Source organism: Cariama cristata, unplaced genomic scaffold (genome assembly GCF_000690535.1).
Source record: "Cariama cristata isolate BGI_N322 unplaced genomic scaffold, ASM69053v1 scaffold8380, whole genome shotgun sequence".
NCBI lineage: Eukaryota > Metazoa > Chordata > Aves > Cariamiformes > Cariamidae > Cariama > Cariama cristata.
In genome coordinates, this window is record NW_009596366.1 from 7,313 (window position 1) to 24,840 (window position 17,528).

General features: G+C 38.8%; 1 protein-coding gene across 1 annotated transcript in view; it reads left to right on the top strand.

Annotated features, from left to right (window-relative positions):
* Positions 1-1,032: 1,032 nt before the first annotated feature.
* The window catches only part of SAMSN1 (SAM domain, SH3 domain and nuclear localization signals 1), a 59,227-nt gene continuing 42,731 nt past the window's right edge, over positions 1,033-17,528 (top strand). Inside the window, exons 1-3 of the mRNA XM_009705722.1 lie at positions 1,033-1,296; positions 6,292-6,415; positions 7,557-7,930. Coding sequence (XP_009704024.1) covers positions 1,294-1,296; positions 6,292-6,415; positions 7,557-7,930 — 501 coding nt within the window. The 5' untranslated portion in view covers positions 1,033-1,293. The remainder of the gene's footprint in view (positions 1,297-6,291; positions 6,416-7,556; positions 7,931-17,528) is intronic.

Here is a 17,528-nt window from a genome sequence, read left to right on the forward strand (position 1 = left end):
CTCTATGAGGCATGGAAGGGCCAAATTTGCAAGCAAGAGTAAATAGAATAGATGAACGTTTTAGAGTTGTTCTCTTTCTGGCTCAAAAAAAAAAAAAAAAAAAAAAAAAAGAGAAAAAAAAGAAAGTAAATAAGCTTCCCTAAGTACTTCACAAAAACTTTAATCCCTCTCTATTTCCTAAATAGATGCTCATTTCATTCCATTCATTCTGTAAGTGCTCGAAAACAGGGGCTTGGAACAGAAGTACAGGTTGAGGGACGCAGCATGAGCAACACTGTAATAATCATACCTTACCATAAAAAATAGCTTTACTTTCTGCATTTATTTTTCATATCTTTGTTCTTGTTTGTTCATGTCTAGCAGGGCTCCCTTGATGGCTCAAACCCTTTGTAGCATATTGGGAAGGACATAAAATATGAAATAATACAGTCTTTGGGCTAATACATTTTCAGAAATGTTTCATGCCTCATTTCTCACGTAAATTCTTAGGTTGCATTCAGCCTTCAAAGTGTCATTCATATTCATGAAGAAAAAAGGCTAGTGTTCATTACTTTCACTGATAAGCTATAAGCACTGTCAAGCTTGCCCACTAGGGACTGCATCAGTGCCCCAGGGAAACTGTATTCTCGTGGTGTTCCTATCACGAGGACATTGTGACCAAGAAATGGATTATGGGCAGATGATGAAAGTGTATATAGTCTTGTCTTTGCTTAGTTCTGAGGGTTCTCCCATTTTCTCTGCACTGTTAATCCAATTCAAACTCATACCCTTGGGGCTCAACATCCCAGGCAAAACGAGGCGAACGGAACAACACCCTTTTCAGAAAAGCATCAGTGACACTTGCTCCTCAGCTGGGGGCTTGCTGCTGAGGAAAGTCTTCTGTGGCTTTCCTGTTCATTGAGAAAGGAGAGCCAAGACCTAGGATGAGACCCAAGCATTCCATGATATAATGCATGGCTCTGCCGCTATACCACATACACTGTGATGTCTCCAAGATGTTACCGGGTCCCAGATAACTAAGGAAATTAAGACAGCTCAATATCAAACTGATTTCAATGAATGTCAGCTGGTGTATGTCAGCCATTGCTTTTATATGCACACAGTACTGGGTTGAAAGACTGCTGAGCTCTCAATCTGTATTCAATGACACGATACTAATTATGTTTATTCATCTTATTTATGTAGGGTTTTCTTTTTTTATTTTATTTTACTTTTCTTACCATCTAGGTGATAAACTATGAGCAGTGGATTCCACCACGAGTTCACAATCCAAGTGTGGCTGGTAACAGTGAAATGGTGAGTTGCCATGAAAATTGTTAATTTTTTTTCATCAGCAGCTAGCAGCCTGGAAGAACATGCTTTTTAGCAGGATTTCCTTTACTGTATGTTGCCTCCCCAAAAGTTGAAAGGTCTTTATCCATATCCATGTTATTCATCATGATACCTCTGTATATCTTATAGAATACTTATTATTGCTCTGTTTTTAATCATGATATTTGTTTATCTTTTATATAATATCTTATTATTGCTCTGTGATTCCCAGGAGAAAATCTGCCTATAATCTTAGCCTGCTTAGTTTGACTCTGGAGTCATTTTTGAGTAGCTAGAGACCAGACTAAAATAATGGGAATATTTAAAGGTTAGATATGTATGGGCAGTGCACATGAATGAAATTTGTACAGTGCTTGTCTATATATTGGTTGACCGTAGCTTTACTGACATTTTTTAACATAAAATTTATCCAAATTCAGTGCATTTTACAGAACTAATCCTTTGTATAAATAGAGCAGAAAGTTCTCTATGATAATGTTCTATTTTAATATTCTCAATGTGCAGCAAGGGTATTACTGAAACTTTCCAAAAATTTCTACGGTACAATAATGATAGCACCATTGACACAGTAAACATACAGCAATTTTTGTCTTCTCACCATTACGCTGTGCTCTGAATTTAAGTGCATATGTAATCATGATCAAATCATTGCAGTTCTTTGGGAAAGGCAAACCAGTTGAGGGAAAATCACAGAGATTAGACTCTGCCATGACTAATTTCTTTATGCTGAGAAGTGACATGCTGTGCAAGTACTTTTATTGAAATTAATGCAGTTACACCCAGGAAAGAGAGTGCTCAACAGGACTGAGATTGCTGGAATCTGACCAACAGTGTTTTACACTTAACTTCCAAATTGCTGTATTTCTGTCACCAGGTTAATCCTCATAACATCTCAGTGAGCAAAGATTTCTAAGGCGTTTAGAATATCTTAGGATAAACTGGAAACAGTTTATCAGACACAATTTAGGTCTTTTTTTCTGTAATACATTTTTATAAGTGCTCTTTTAAAATGTATATTTTTTATCCATAAGTATTCATGTGCACTTCATGCAAATTGTTTGCAACTAAAGGGCAGCCTGTAATTTATTTTTTCACACAATTCATTTTTATGTGTGGTGTGACATGATTTTTCATGACTAAAACCCATTAAGCAGGGAAATAAAGAATATTCTTGTTCGTGAGGGAATTCTTTACTTATGGATAGCTTTGCTTATAGATTGGGCAAAACACAAGCACAGCTATAGTATTCAGGTGAGCAAATGCTCTGACCCTAGAACGTAGAGGGGGATGAAATTTAAAAGTCTCTCAATGTGTTTTAAATGAACGGCTTTTTATGAGTGGAGATTTACTGCTCTGTGTGCTGGTCTTCAGTATTTCCCCATAGTTTCTTTTGGAACATCCTTCCCCTTCCACAGAGAAGGAAGGCATTGGAAAGTAGCATTCTCCAACTTGGTGTATGTTACTGGTCCAACCAGTGGCGCTGCACATTCCATCACTGCACTTCTCTCATATCCTGGACAGCAGCAACTGGAGAGATGAGATTCCAGATAACACAAACAGCAAGAACAAAAATGCCTGAAACCAGAGCATAACATTTAATGGGTTTTTCTCACTTTTATGCATGCTTTCACTAAGCTGTGGCTGAGGGTTGCCAGGACGATACACCAAAACTGAGATACCAGGATGGTCATTTCACCTGATAGTCTGTCTGGTTTCTACATCAAAGAATGTTTTACCTCTGTTTGGATAGGCAGCTAAACTTCTGGATTTGAATGCTTAGGTAAACCAAAATAAAATACTGTAAGTTTAAAAGCTGTCCCATCGCTAACTGATACTGCATGAGCTTTTTTCTCCGTAAAAGAGGGTAGGGTTACTGTATTTATTATTTAAGCACTTCTGACATTTCACTAACAATGGACTCTATCAAATGAGTGCTTTTAAGGTAAAGAGGATTAGACTTCGCCATTAATAGAATTATCTGAATAGATTATCTTCCGTTTATCTTAATGTTTCCATGCTGGAAACCCCAGATCATGACTCAAAGCCATCATGTTGCTTTTGTATCATTACTTGTAAGTGAACAAATTATTATGACTACAAGATATCTTATATTAGAGCACTATTAGCATTTTAAACCCACTGTGATTTATTTTGCAAAGACATCTCACAATGAAAGTGTGAAAAATTACACCTCAATTTCTCTCTTTAGCTAAGGTAAAACTGCAGTCCTACTATCTTGAATTTGGAAGAAGGGAGACAGGGCTTGAAATACAAATCAGAACATGACTAATCTCAAGTTGCTTGGATTTGGCCCACAGTGGATGATGAATACTCAGATACAAGCTGTAAAAGGGCCCTAAGCTGACTAGAGCTTTAAGGTGGATCTTCTGAAACCTTATTCTACAGTGAATATCCTCAACAAGACCTAAAGGGTTTTAAACTCAAAACCACTAGGTTTTATTAGTCTACAAAATAAGATAATTAGTTCTTCAAATGGCAAAAACTGAAAGCACCTAGGTTTCGTCTCTATTAGTGACTAACACAGAGTAATATGTGAGTATCAGCACAGGAGAACAGTTGGTGCTGATGAGCTGATGTCCACACTATATGCATTATGGGAGACCTACCTGTGTTCAGATCCTTTCTGTTGGACATCCAACAGTAGCTAGAGCTCATCAGCTGAACTTCTGGAAAGCATCTTTCATCTTAATTTCCTCTGCGATTAATTCAGTTTGTGGCACTTTGAGACCAAAATGCATCTTGCAGGGATAGCTGTGAAGTTCTCTTCAAATATATGCCCCTGATCAAAACTAAAATTCTAATATGGCCATAACTTACAAAAGACACTGGAGACATGAAAAGGTGTTTACATTCAACTCTCTGGCTTCCTGCTATGTTCCTGTGGTTAAGTCCCAGTTCCCAGGGCAGTATACAGATTTCAAGGAATGTAACATGCTGCTGAGAAGAAGGGAGTCTAAACCCAAGTGCAATCCACCATGGGAATTTCTGCAATACTCACTGTATTTAGCAAGAGGAGGACTCCTAAGGTCCTATCCTTAAGGAAAGAAGTCAGCATAGCTCCATCAGCATGAGTGGAATCACGCTAATTTATATTGGCCATGAAGGAAGCCATTAAAGGTATATTTAGAGATAGAGTAATAATAATAAGGTTTTACATAGCTAAGAATATTTCATCAGAACAGTGCCTGAAAGAATAACATAGTTTCAGACTTTTTGTGTGTATAATTTTACACATGTGGATATATGTTTATTTCACTAGCTCATGCTTTGTTCAAGATAATTTCTAATATTTTGTTAGTCCATTGGTCTTGCATCAGGAGGATATAGCAGATTCTGTAGGCTATTAAATCCCTATGCCAATTTATAGCTGGACCAAGATGAATTGGTGGTGCTAATCATCTGGTACAAACCCTTTCAAGGTCTGAACTCAAACATCTGCATATACAGGGGAACATCTCACCTATTCTAACTTAGCTTCGTGCTTCAACCTATTATAATTTCAACACAATTGTCTAGTGACACAAAACTAACTAAATACACATAAAAGTGTCCTTTGCTGGGGCACAGAAGTCTTGGACTTCTATTTCCGCTTACAGAACCTCATGTCTTCATAGAAAAATGTCTGAACCTTTGGCACTTCAAGCACAGCGATCTTTATCTGTCAAGTGAACAGTGGTCTGTTTCTTAAATCTGAAATGAGCATACACTTTCTCCCTTATCATTGCTACAGGGGATGGATTGAACTTGTAATATGTGCTTCACGCTAAGACTTTGCAAAAAGCCTTTAACTCAAATGAAAGCTGAGGAGATCAGAATCTCTTGAGACCCATCCCTAAGCAGCCTGCCCACTATACATTAGACTGTGCCGGTAAACTCCGTGATGGCTTTGTCTCAAATGATTATGCATATGAGGAAGCAGAAAGGATCTATGGCATGCGACCTAATTGTTGGAGAGAGTGCAATAAAGGTCTCTTCATTTCTATCTTCTGATAACATCAGCACTAGCACTTAATCAGTTATAATATTGCCAAAGATGCATTGCCGCAATAGGTCAAATTCATTATCAGTGTAAATAGGTGAACATCCACAGAAGCCAGACAGTATTGTTCCAAAAATTAGCCATCGGTGAATTACAGTTTTACTTCTTTCTAATATATTTACTTTTTTTGGTTTCTAATGAAAAGCAGTTATCCTATGTGAAACACAGCATATGACTATGGAAGAGAGGTTATTTGCTATCAGAGTATGAAATTTTTCTCTGAAGCTAACAGAGAAGTTCAGAGTCAGATTGGAAGAGAACAGAAGCATTTTTGGACTTATTTGCAAGATAGTAGCTGGTTTAGCATAAGTGAAAGCGTGTGTGAGATGCTTGCATGTTCACAAAATTCCTGCTCTGGGAGCCTGTAGTACCCAAACTTTGAGTTTCTCCAGTAGGATGTTGTTGGAATGCACAAGAACAGATTTGAATGGTCATTTATGTTATTGTCATTTAATCTAGGAAAGGAAATAAGGCCTTGAATAAAAGAATGCATCATTATTTCAGAACACACTCCCATCCGTATTTAAATGCAGTAGCTCGCCACATCTGGGATTTCTGTGCATACCTAAAATACTTTGGGATAATGTGGATGCATATATTAAAATGTTTCGTGGAACTAATCTGGAACTAAGTATTAAGTAATATTTGGACATTAAAGAACAGTAATATATAAACAGCAATATGAATACTGATCTAAGTTTGATGCTTCTTCTGATTTGCCTTTTTCCTTTTCTGTATCTATTGGTCCCAAGCAAGGAAGTCCCTGTCTTTTAAAGCATTGTGTAGATGATTTATTCTTTGAATCTGAGACTTTGCCATTCTCAAAATAAGCACCATGTTACTCTTAGTTTTTATTTGTAGGGCTTGAACACTTTTAACGTCTTTGCATTTTTTGCCAGGGTACAGAACCAGATGATAAAGCAGAGTCCACGGGAACGTTAAAACGGTTGCAGAAACTGGTCCGAACCAAAAAAACAAGTGCACAAAGCTTGGAGGATGTCAAACACGTTTTGCTCCCCCTCAGTAAGTAAAGCATCATATCAGCATTCTTTCCAACATTTGGCAAATGACACTGTATCGAACATAACAGTAAACAATCCTGTCCTGGTCTGTCATTCACCACCCACGATTCTCAAACCCCAACTGAGATGTTACTGTGATACCACTTTAGTGCTGACTTCCTCATAGTGTGAAAACCTGTTTCCTGTCACACTAGCTTGAGTTTTGTAACAGTATATCTTGCAAGTGGGGATTTTAGCTAAATAGAATTGTATAACAGTGGGGCCCCCGTGCTGGGGATAATTTGTTTTACACAGTTCCTTGTTTTGCATCATGTTTCAGATCAGAAAGGCAAAACTCACAAATGCAAAGATAACTTTTCAGTGTTAATCCGTGACTCAGTAGCAGCTGGGAGCGCAAGAAGTGGTATGTGGTGTGATAAGCAAGTCAGCCTCTCATCACACCTGATTGCCTAAGGCCATAAGACACAGGAATTCTAAACTGATGCTGAGCTCAGGTTATTTTCTGGAGTCTCCTATAGATCACTGATCTTACTGTGCAGCAGTTCTTCATCTGAACTTGTTTTGCCAACATTAATTTAACGGTGCATGCATTCGTTGTAGAATGCATTTGTGTATATGATTATTTTTAAACCAATACTAGCAAAATGAGTTTAAACTATCTGATTAACTACTGCTCCAGCCAAATCATTGCTTGAGCTGAAACACATGAGGAAATTTAGATTTCAGCAACTACTTTGTAACTACAACATACATACTGGGAAGGGATTGGAGAGGAATTATCCAGAAAAGCTTTCCAAACTTTTCCAGTATTTAAGCTAAACTCATGCTTTCTGCAACTATGCAGCAATATGACGTTCAATTAGCAAATTTTCATGTTCAGTGCAGAACCAGTACGATTTTCCAGGCTTTTGAGGGAACAAGACAAATTTACCAAATGGAGAATAAATCTTGCTTTTGGCTCAGATATCTGACCGAGTACAAAATCCTTTCCATCTCCCTAATTATCATTATTATTTGTTTTTTATGGAGTCCTTAGGTTTTTTTATTACATAGAATGCAACAGAGAGTATTTAAGAAAAAAAGTGTGCTATTTTCTCTATGAATTGCAACATATTATAACAGAAGTATTTGCCTTTTTAAAGATACATTAGAAGATGCTTACCTCTCTGAAGAGGATGAAGAAGCATTAACTTCTTGCATGAAACTGACAAAATCTCAGGAAAAGAAGACCTGGAAAGACAGCATGAGGAGAAAAGAAGAGACTGAGACTAGGGCAGATTTTATTTCTGCATCTCTGGGCCGGTCATACACTTCCAGACTTAGTAACTTAGGAACTATTTCAATACATTCGGAAACTGAATTTCACTTGTGGAGTGACTGGAAACCATTTCCTGATAACCAGCTCTGTCCTTGTGACTTCTTGATTTCAAAAATAGAATGGGAAAACTGTACTTGCTCTTCTCATCAGCCACATCTTACATATTCCTTAACTGATATGGATCTACAGTACTCCTGGGTAAGTGGAAGTGGTTTCTTTTGTGCTGATATGCATAAGAAGTGGAAACTTTTTGCTCTGATTCAGCATTAAAGATATGCTGTCGTCTTCCATGTGGTTATGAAATGCAATAAACCAAATTTAGATTTCAGGTAAATGGATGTAAATGCATTGCTCAGGCTAACACCAGGGGTTCATATAGCCTTAGGTAGTTCATTTTTAACCATGCAGACATCAGCAGCATTGAGATGGAAGGCTTTAGGCTATTCTGTTTCTCATCAGACACACTGTTTGTTTCATCCATACATTAAATACTCATCCTTCCAAGCTTAGAAAACTTTCTGGAAATTTGGGGTAAGTCAGTAAGGGACAATGAAGCCAGTGGGCTCGGATCAAGCCCCTAGAGGTCACTGCAATACTAATAAAGGGCACTGCAGTCATTTAGACAAATGTCAGAGGTCGAAGAGATATTGGTGTTTCTGCCTTCTTGGATCAGCTCAGCAGGTGGAGCCTATTTTTGCAGTTGTCTTCGTGGCAGCAATAAGTTTGTAGGGTCAGATACAAAAGAGCAGAGTTTAATCTCAGTCTGAAATTATCTTGCTAGATAGATATCTAGAGGCTTTTCTATTTTAATTGCTGGGTTTTTTTTAAAGGGCTATTTAAAACTAGGAAAGAAAAAAAAAACAAGGAAAACTTTTGTTGGTGAGATATATGAAATATGGACACTGCAATGAGGCTTTTCTGCCTCTCCTCACTGGGCACAGCAGGTCTTTGGGCCATTTCACATAGTGGTAAGCACATGGACAATGACTGGTTGACTAAAATATATCAGGGTAGAAGTAAGGAGTAGCCTCTTTTCCCCTTATGCCCCTTCTCTCTACAGTTCTCCAGGGACAGAGCTGGTTCTCACTGTGCAATAAGGCCAGCTCCCAGGAAAGTGCATCTAAACCACAGGAGGCAAGGTACCCACTGAAACCTCTCAGCCGAGCGTTCAAATGGAGACCTGAGCAACCATAACCATAGATCAGAGAGTCTCCTGCCAAAACCAGCATTTTCTCTAACGTGTGCTCATATAGCATTAGGAAAGGTACGTACGCATAAATGTGTGGGTCAATATAGCAACCATATTTCTGAATATGTGGAGGTAGTAATTCAGCTTCTTTTCTATGACACAGTAGCTGACATAACAACAGGCAGTCCCTGAAACATGGGATTTATCTAGCTGAATGTAGCCCAGAAGACTTTCCTGGGATTTGACACAGAAAATAGAAAGGCTAAAGCTTTGATTAATGGAACTGTAATTAGTAAAGACAGAAAGCAAACTACCCCTAAAAAAAGCTGAGAAAGGTGCAGCAGTGAAACCCTGCACAGCCTTAGCACTGCAAACTCTCAGGGAGAGCCCTTGGAGACAGACCTTTGGGGCAAAGTGTTAGCAGAAATAGGCTGGGAGCTGTGAACAAAGACTGTGCTCTGCCAGATGAGTCCTCTTGTCTGCCAGTACATAGGACCCTCTGTAGAAACTGAATTGTATCAAGGATGCTGGGCTCCATCACATGCCTGTTCCTAATGAAAGCAACTTTCAGCATCCTAAGCTAAGGCTGAAGTCCCAGGGCAAAACAGTAGTATTAGATGTGTCGGTCAGATTTATGAGAGCATAAGTGTCAATTCAAATAATTTTATTTCATTTTGTCACAAACAGTCTGTTAACGTTCTCTACCCTGGTGAGATTTGTCCTACCCATGTTGCTATTAAGTGCCAGCAAGAGGTTTAGTGCTTTTTTTTCTGGATTATTGTTTATTTTGCCATCTGCTTTCCTGACGGGCTCCCTGACTTTAATGTATCTCTGTGGGCTTAGTGTCTTTAGGTTTAGATTACAGGCAATGGCAAGACATCTCATTTTTTGCATTTGCTTCTACCAACTGGCTCAATTGAAGATTACAAAGACTGGCTTTTCAGTTTTGCTTTTTAAGAATCAAACAGGCCTGGTGGTTTTGCTATGAGGGGATCAGACATTGGGGATGATGCAAATGTTATTTCTGATGTTGATTTACTTACCAAAGAGAAACTGATATATTCCATAATACTCTTTCTGATTCTATGAGTGAAGTATCATTTCATTTTCTTGGATGATCTTGGCTTGGCTACTACTCTATTGTCTTTGCTGCAGCATGATGTGTAGGAGATAGCCTGAGATGTACTACTGAAGTGCTACTTGGTATGTCCTGAATTGAGGCAAACAGGCAAAACTGCTAGATGCAAGACTAAGATCCAAGACTGCTATTCCATCAGCAAACTGTGGCTGATCTGGTTTGAGGGACAGACAGATGTCTAGGTTGGACACATTATCCAGACTCATTTCAGCAACATACGTAAAGCTGATTAAGCCTAGCCTTAATTAAAGCTTGAATTGCAGATAGTAAATTAAGTAGTGCAAGGGAAAAGACCTGGATCTCTTCATGATAGATTGCTGTTTAGAGAGACAAAAAAAATAGGAGTGATCCTAATTCCCATCCTCCAGTTTCTTCCCTTGACTCCTTTCTTCCTCTTCCTTTCTTCCTCCTCAGCACTTTACACGGCCTCCCTTATGGTGTTTCGTATTGTCATTGTTCGTTTCACCTAAAACAATAGAAAGGCTGACAGAGATCATCCAAGCTGGTCACCTAAACAAGAACTGTGAGAACAATCTCTTCTCAGAGACTGCAAAAGTCACATCCATCTTCAGCTACAACAGGCTCACCAAACTCCTCCAGCTACTCTTCCTTCAGCCTCCTCCAGTTAAGCACACAATAAACACCTGTGTTAGCTGACTGCCTCCAGTGCAGGAACATTGGAGACAACTCAAATCTCACCCATCCTGCCCACCTTTATATGTTATGACAACATTTTAGAAGTATTTCTGTCCTTTAATTAAATGTGGAACTGAGTGTGCTGCCTTACCATGGTGCCACCACTAGCAACTTTGTGCAAAGTTAACTTAGACATAGGTCATTTTTTTCCGCGTTGTTCAGCTGTTTACAATATAATTAGCAGTTGGTCAAAATTTTGCTAGGGGCAACATAGAGCATTGCTTTTTTTGGTGCATCAAGATTGCCATGTGAAATTATTGCTACTGATATTCTTCCTAAGGAGTTGTGATTTGTAAATAGATCTTCCTTACAAAGTGGAAGAACATATTTAAGAAAATACTGAATACTTCAGCAAAAAAGAAAAAAATTATGCCTGGCTAAAGAAACTGCATATTTTCGTATTACCACAAAGTATATTGGGGAGAGAAATGAGTGATCCAGGCCGGTGTTCGTAACATTATGAATCAGCTAAAAATCAGGCAGATGGAAGAAAATATGGTCCAGACACCACTTTAAAAACCACTTGACCTTAATGTGAAAGGTTATTGGTTTTTATACTTCTTTTTATTCCTCAAGCTTAGCCCTGTAAAAAAGAGTTCAACTGTGCCTCAGACTTTTTTTTTTCTTTTTTTTTTTAAATTGCACTTACTAGAAACTGCCCTTCTGTTATTCGTATGCTAAGATCTCCACTACCCTAACAAAGTAGTATACTTAGAAGTGCCATGTCCATATGACTTCTGTACAAGCCATTTCAGCCTTCTGTTGCTTTTTCTCAATCTGTGCAATTGCGTAAGACTTTTGCAACCTCATGCAAGGCGTGGAAAATCTAGAGTCAGAAGCCCGGAAAGTACAGGAGCTTGATGGGCTTGACTGGCCCTGAAACACGCACAGAGTGGAGCACATACTGGGGTCACAGCTGAGGGGTCCTCTTCACAAAAGGGTTCCCAGGCTGTCTTGGACAGCCTGAGACAAAGAAGGAAAAGTTGATGAGTCCCTTTCTCATCTCCCTCAATATTTTAATATACTACTTCACTGGCTGACCCATCCACTCTCCCAATAACTCTGCAATACAGAAGCTGTGTTTGTAGGATGGCATAGGCATCCTTTGCAGGAAAGGGAGAGGAGACAACATCTCCTGTTGGAGGCAAATCAGCAGAGAGCTACTGGAAGTGGGTTTCTCTTCTTGCAGTATCTTAGAAGCATGGTTAGGTTTAACAGAAGAAAGATTTAGTCATTGATACCGTAAGAATATTTATCTGTTGCAACCTGTGTTTGGTATTCAGTGGGAATGAAAAGATGAGGGTCATTTCCCAAGACTAGAGAAGAGTTGGGATTTTGATGAGAAGAAAGAAAAAATCTAAGGGTGCTGCAGAGCAAGGTACCTTTTCTCTCCCTTTTTCAGGTTGAGGAGAGTAGAAAGCTTCAAAAGATTGATTTGTATCCAATATGAATGCATTACATTGTAGTGGAATGACCAGTAAGTTTGGGAAAACTGCAAGTGACTTTATGCCAGCACTTGTGTTCATTCTCTCTATATTCCTCTCAGGAATGTGTTAAGGTCTTATCAAGGTTACGTTAGCCCTGCTGTTATGGCCGTTGTTCTCTGCCATTTCAGTGACCTTGCGGCTTTTTGCTTTCCTTCCGGTCTGGCTTGCTCTCTTGCCATACAAGCCATTTCTCAGCATCTCCCTTTGACCCTTTGCAGACACGTCTAGTTTGACACTCATTTGTTTGTTGAAGAAACACACTTATTCTCAGCTCTATTTTTTGGTTGTTTTCTTATCCTAACTTTTCCTGACATATTCTACTTAATAGATTCTGGTTGCCCCCATAACAGCCTTGCTTGCTTGCTTGCTAGAATTGCTCTTACCCTGCACTCTGTACTCCTGATCATCTTGGTTCTCAAAGAGGTGCTATGTATTGCCCTGAGGTTTACACAGGTTATTGGATCTCTTGTGATACCAGGGACCGATCATTGTTCTCTAGGTTAGTGGAGTGGGAAGGAAGAGTACGGACAACCAGTAACGAACAAACAGGATAGAAAGCGCTCTTCTCTAGCAAAATGTGCTTCGAAACGGAAAGTTGCATTTGCCCATTTGCACAGCCCAGAGAATGGCTGCAGGAAGGTTTTCCTTCATTTCCACCAGCAGTTTCTCCTGTGCACTAGAATGCTGTGGGCTTTAATGGACTCTCTGGCTGGTCAATTTTCTTAAGCAATTTGTTTTCTGACCGTTTTCTGCATTTCTTTCTTTCTTCAGCTAATGTCTTTCTGTTGAGAGACACCTTAACATGCCTTAGAAGAGCTTTCTCAATTACATTTTGAATCCTCATTTGGCACAAATATAGCCCTAAAAAGAACGCCTGGAAATCCCCAAATTGCTTTTCTGAAGATACCAATTTTCAACTGCTCTGGTCACTCTAGCTGCTTCAGTGTCAGTAATAAGTGGTCCTTTTAAAAGCTGTAGCTCTTACTTGTTTTTATTTCAGTGACAATGTAGGAAGCCAGATCCTCACCCAGTATAAATCTATTTTCTACTGGTGATAGAAAGCTGTGCTCAGCTGTACCCGAGCTACGGCCCAAAGTCTTTGCCCAGGGAAGAGATGAAGAGCAGCTGAAAGGATGGCAGTAAACAAAGCAGTCAAGACCATGATGATGTGTGTTCAGGTGATAAGCTGTGGCTGAGACATAAAAACAGGATTTGTTTTCAAGGTACGAAACTGTCCCCAGCTGCTTCTCTTTTGTCATGTATCTTCATTTACAAGCCCCTGCCAGGTTTCCTGTTGCTTTTTGTAGCATTCTAGCTAATTTTACCTGTTACCCTGCTCTCCCCATCAGTCCACCGGCTCAGCTCTTCACCCTGTGTACTGAGCACCTCTCTTGCAGGGTAAAGAGATAGCCAGAAATTTCCCACCCCCCCTCGCCCCGTGCTGCAGAGTCTTCAAAGATACACAAGCTGATAGACAAAAAGGAACAGTGCTACAGCTAAATCTAGCACATGGTTAAATTCAAATGCACTCACTATTTCTCAGTTCAAACCCTGTCCCAAAACCTTGTGAAAGCTTATTTTGAATTTTAAGCCTTGTGAGGGGGTGGGGATTGAGCTATATTTATGCATGTCTGTTGTACTCAAATGCTGGTGAAATGTGAACGGCTTTGATTTTAAAACTGGGGAAAAGACAAGAGCCATGACTGAACTTTCAGTATCTGCTCTTCCTGGAAATATCAAGCAAAATATGGACTTAGCCAAAAAGATACAAATGCTCGTGAACTTAAGAGCACCCATTTTCCTGATGCTTCAGTGTCTGTAGGGTCTTACTTTTTCTCCTGTGATAGGGAAACTTTATTTAAGAAAGTATTATGTCAGGAAGTTGGTAAATATTGTATAGCTTGTGTCAGTTAAATACAAAAAGTGAGAGAAAATCACCTGTTAAAGCACAAGGCTTCACCTCTCAAGCTTTGTGCTTGGAAGAGAGGAGCCTGGGACGGCATCCAGCCTCACTATAGCTGCACCATTGCACTGTGCTGATAGCAAATATCTGCCACTGCCATTCTGCATCCTACAGTGATATTTGCTACTTCCTGCATAATTATGTGAAACATTTAGAAATTTAGTGTCTTCATCTGTGGTGACTTTGACCATGCAGTCTCAAAGCAGATTCTAAAAAATATGAAAAAGTCTGGTACTGCTGCTCTTCACTATGGTAACTCTTGTCCTATTTTATATTTTTAATACCTTACTAGAATTTTCATAGCTATATGGGGAATTATGTCACATTTTCCACTAATCTTAGAGGCATGTATACCTAACTCTGCCAAAAAGCTTAACAGTTCCAAACTTTTCCCTCCGAACATTGCTGGACTGTTCTGTAAAGTTGGGTTGCTAGTACTTGCTAGTATATATAAGGCAGAACAATAATGAAGTGAATTTATTTACACTAAAAGATATTTTAAAATACCACAACATCTTTAATATGATTACACATAACCGCAGAAGAACATTTCAATTCACCTCAGCAGATTCCATGGGTTTACTTCTGACACAGCTGTTAGGTACTGCAGGGCTACAGCTAGAGAAATGAAAGGTTATTTTGGATTACCGTCATTAATGTAGTATGAAGGGGAATATAATTGTGGAAAGTGCAGGGAAAATTGTGCATTTCATATACTTGTTCTTTGTAAATGGCAAATGAATTCTTAATAGAAAAAAGGAATGCTACCTGCTTCATGAAACATGATGAAGAGTCAAAATATAATTAAACTAAGTGCAGTTGTTGATAACAAACTGTCTGATGAAAGGATGACTTCCTGTTAGCATCCTTTAGAATCACCAAAATGATGCACTTTTGCATACTGAAAGAAATAGATTGTATTGTGTGCCCGCTGCTTTATATACCTACACTGTGATAGTATTATCCTTCTGTGGATCTGCTGTCAGTCCAGTATTTTATAATTGACATCTTTCTTCTTGTTTTTTTATGTTAAAAAAAAAATTATAAAATCTATCATTTCTTCCCATATACCATACAAAGCAAAAAAAAAAGTATACATTACTCTGCTTGAGAAGTGCTCCTGCCGAATGAATCAGCTAACACCGGCTGTGTTTTCATCCTGTGTAATGCATTACCTCCTGATGCTGGCAGGAACATTTTGACCAATGAAGCCATCAGGTGCTTTGGGATCTGCCTATCCAAGACTGCGACTCTTTAAGTGCAATTTATGTCCTTACACAAAGTAATGCAGTTTTACTTCTACATAGATTCACTTTTGAAACTTAAACTTTGGCCTGATCTTGTGCTTGGTGAGTTGGTGACGAGCTTCCCATTTGTTGTCAAAATGTTTAATCTTCACTGTGCCTGCATTAGTTCAGCATACCTTTTATGTGTGCTCATCTTTATTCAGGAGAACTACCAAGCTTAGCTTCAGATTTCTTCAGTGTCCCTGATGAAGCTGAAATTAAAGTGCTGCCCACATGATTAATTCAGTAAGGATTTTGAGGCTAAGGCTTTGGTAAGGAAGCCACAACCTAAGATGACTCAAGGATCCTTACTGACCTTAAGTTACAAGAATACATAGGCCGTAGGTAGCAGTGCATACAACAATGCCTGATATTCCTTGTCTTCTTCCCTAGCTAACTCAAATGATACTTCTTTTGGGGAACACTAATTTTCTGGAAGTTCTGAGCTGGCTCAGGAGCTGATTATGTTTGCTTGCTTGGTTTGTGAGTGTAGATTGAGCTAGTTACTCTCTTTGGCAAGTCATTTTTGTATGCTTTAAAGTCTTCCTGTAAAGCCTATTTGTGAAATAAGCCTTTCATAAATCAGAAGAAATCAGTTCTGTTTTCATCTCCCTCACATAGAAATGTAGGAAAAGTCACATGATATCAGTGCTCAGCAATGGCATAAATGGAAGAGTGAGGATTTTCAGTGCCAGAAAGGCATTAAGATTTCCAGGGCTGCAGCATTATTACAATGAATGTGTTTCAAAGTCCAGTAAAAGAAGTACTTCTGTTGTGACATTCTCCAAAAGCAGGGTACGTCTTGCATAATTTCAAACTTGTTTTTAGAAACTGAAAATTTAATTTGAATACTGTGTTTTCATCCAGCTTTGAAAAAACAATTGTGGGTGAAATGAACAAGAATAGGGCCTGAAAAATAAGATTGGAAGTGAAACAATGGACATGCAGTGGACATACCTCTAATTCCGCTATTTAAATACTTTCAGGTATATCAACAGATCATTAGAAGACAAAGACCAGGGCTTTTCAGAAAGAGCTGGACAATTATTTCTATCCGAGTGTTCTTTTTTACTTTGAAAGGAATTCACCTATGGTAATGAAATTTCTGGTCTGACTTTCTCTAGACATTTAATTGATTGAAGTTCACCTTCCTTAATACATAAGGAAAGCAAATTGGAAACTCGAACATAACATAATTCTTGCTGGAAGTGCTTACACTCCAATCCATTTGAAAAAATCTGGCTGAATATTTTTTGTGAGAGGACCAAATTAATTAGGTTAAATGACATGAAACTTCTCATTCACTTCTACTCACAACTTACGTTTGATAGCATACCACAAGAAATGACGACAAACTGTGTGTGGGAAGTGGGAAAATCAAGAGTTCAGATAGTTTGAGATCATGAGATAGAAACTTTTGCAGGTATTTTGAGGGTTTCTATATTTAGTTCTGGATTGTGTAGGTGTTTTAATACCTAGATTTCCTTCCTCATAGATCATCTTTGCTTCCACATAACTCCCCTAAAAATTAATCGGCACAGCAATACAGCAATACGTGTGGCCTCAGTTATGACAGGGGAGTAGCATGTTAGCTGCCACGCTAGCTCACGAGACAGTTCTTGTTCTCAGAGAAATACCGATCACAGCTCACATCCTACAGCAAGATACAGGTGGAAAAGGGCAAAATCAGTTAATCCTGATGGCCATTTAAAGATAGGCAGGATGTTATTCAGATTTTTTAGATGGAAAGCCTTGAAGTCAAACTCCCAAAACTTTGCTTGCAGCTATATTCGTTCGAATTATCCACACGGGGTCAAAAACCAAGGATTATGTGCAGTCAACGATCAACTGCAAAGTAAACAAATTTTAACACAATTTCTTAGCATTTCACTGATCTATAATGACAAAATAAATCCTTATTCCAGTTCTTCATAGCAGCATAGCTTCCTTAACTCTGTGAATCATGATCCAGTGACTAAGGATGTAGATAATGTAGATCCAGTTCCTTGCCCTTCTACAGACCTCTTGTGTGATATT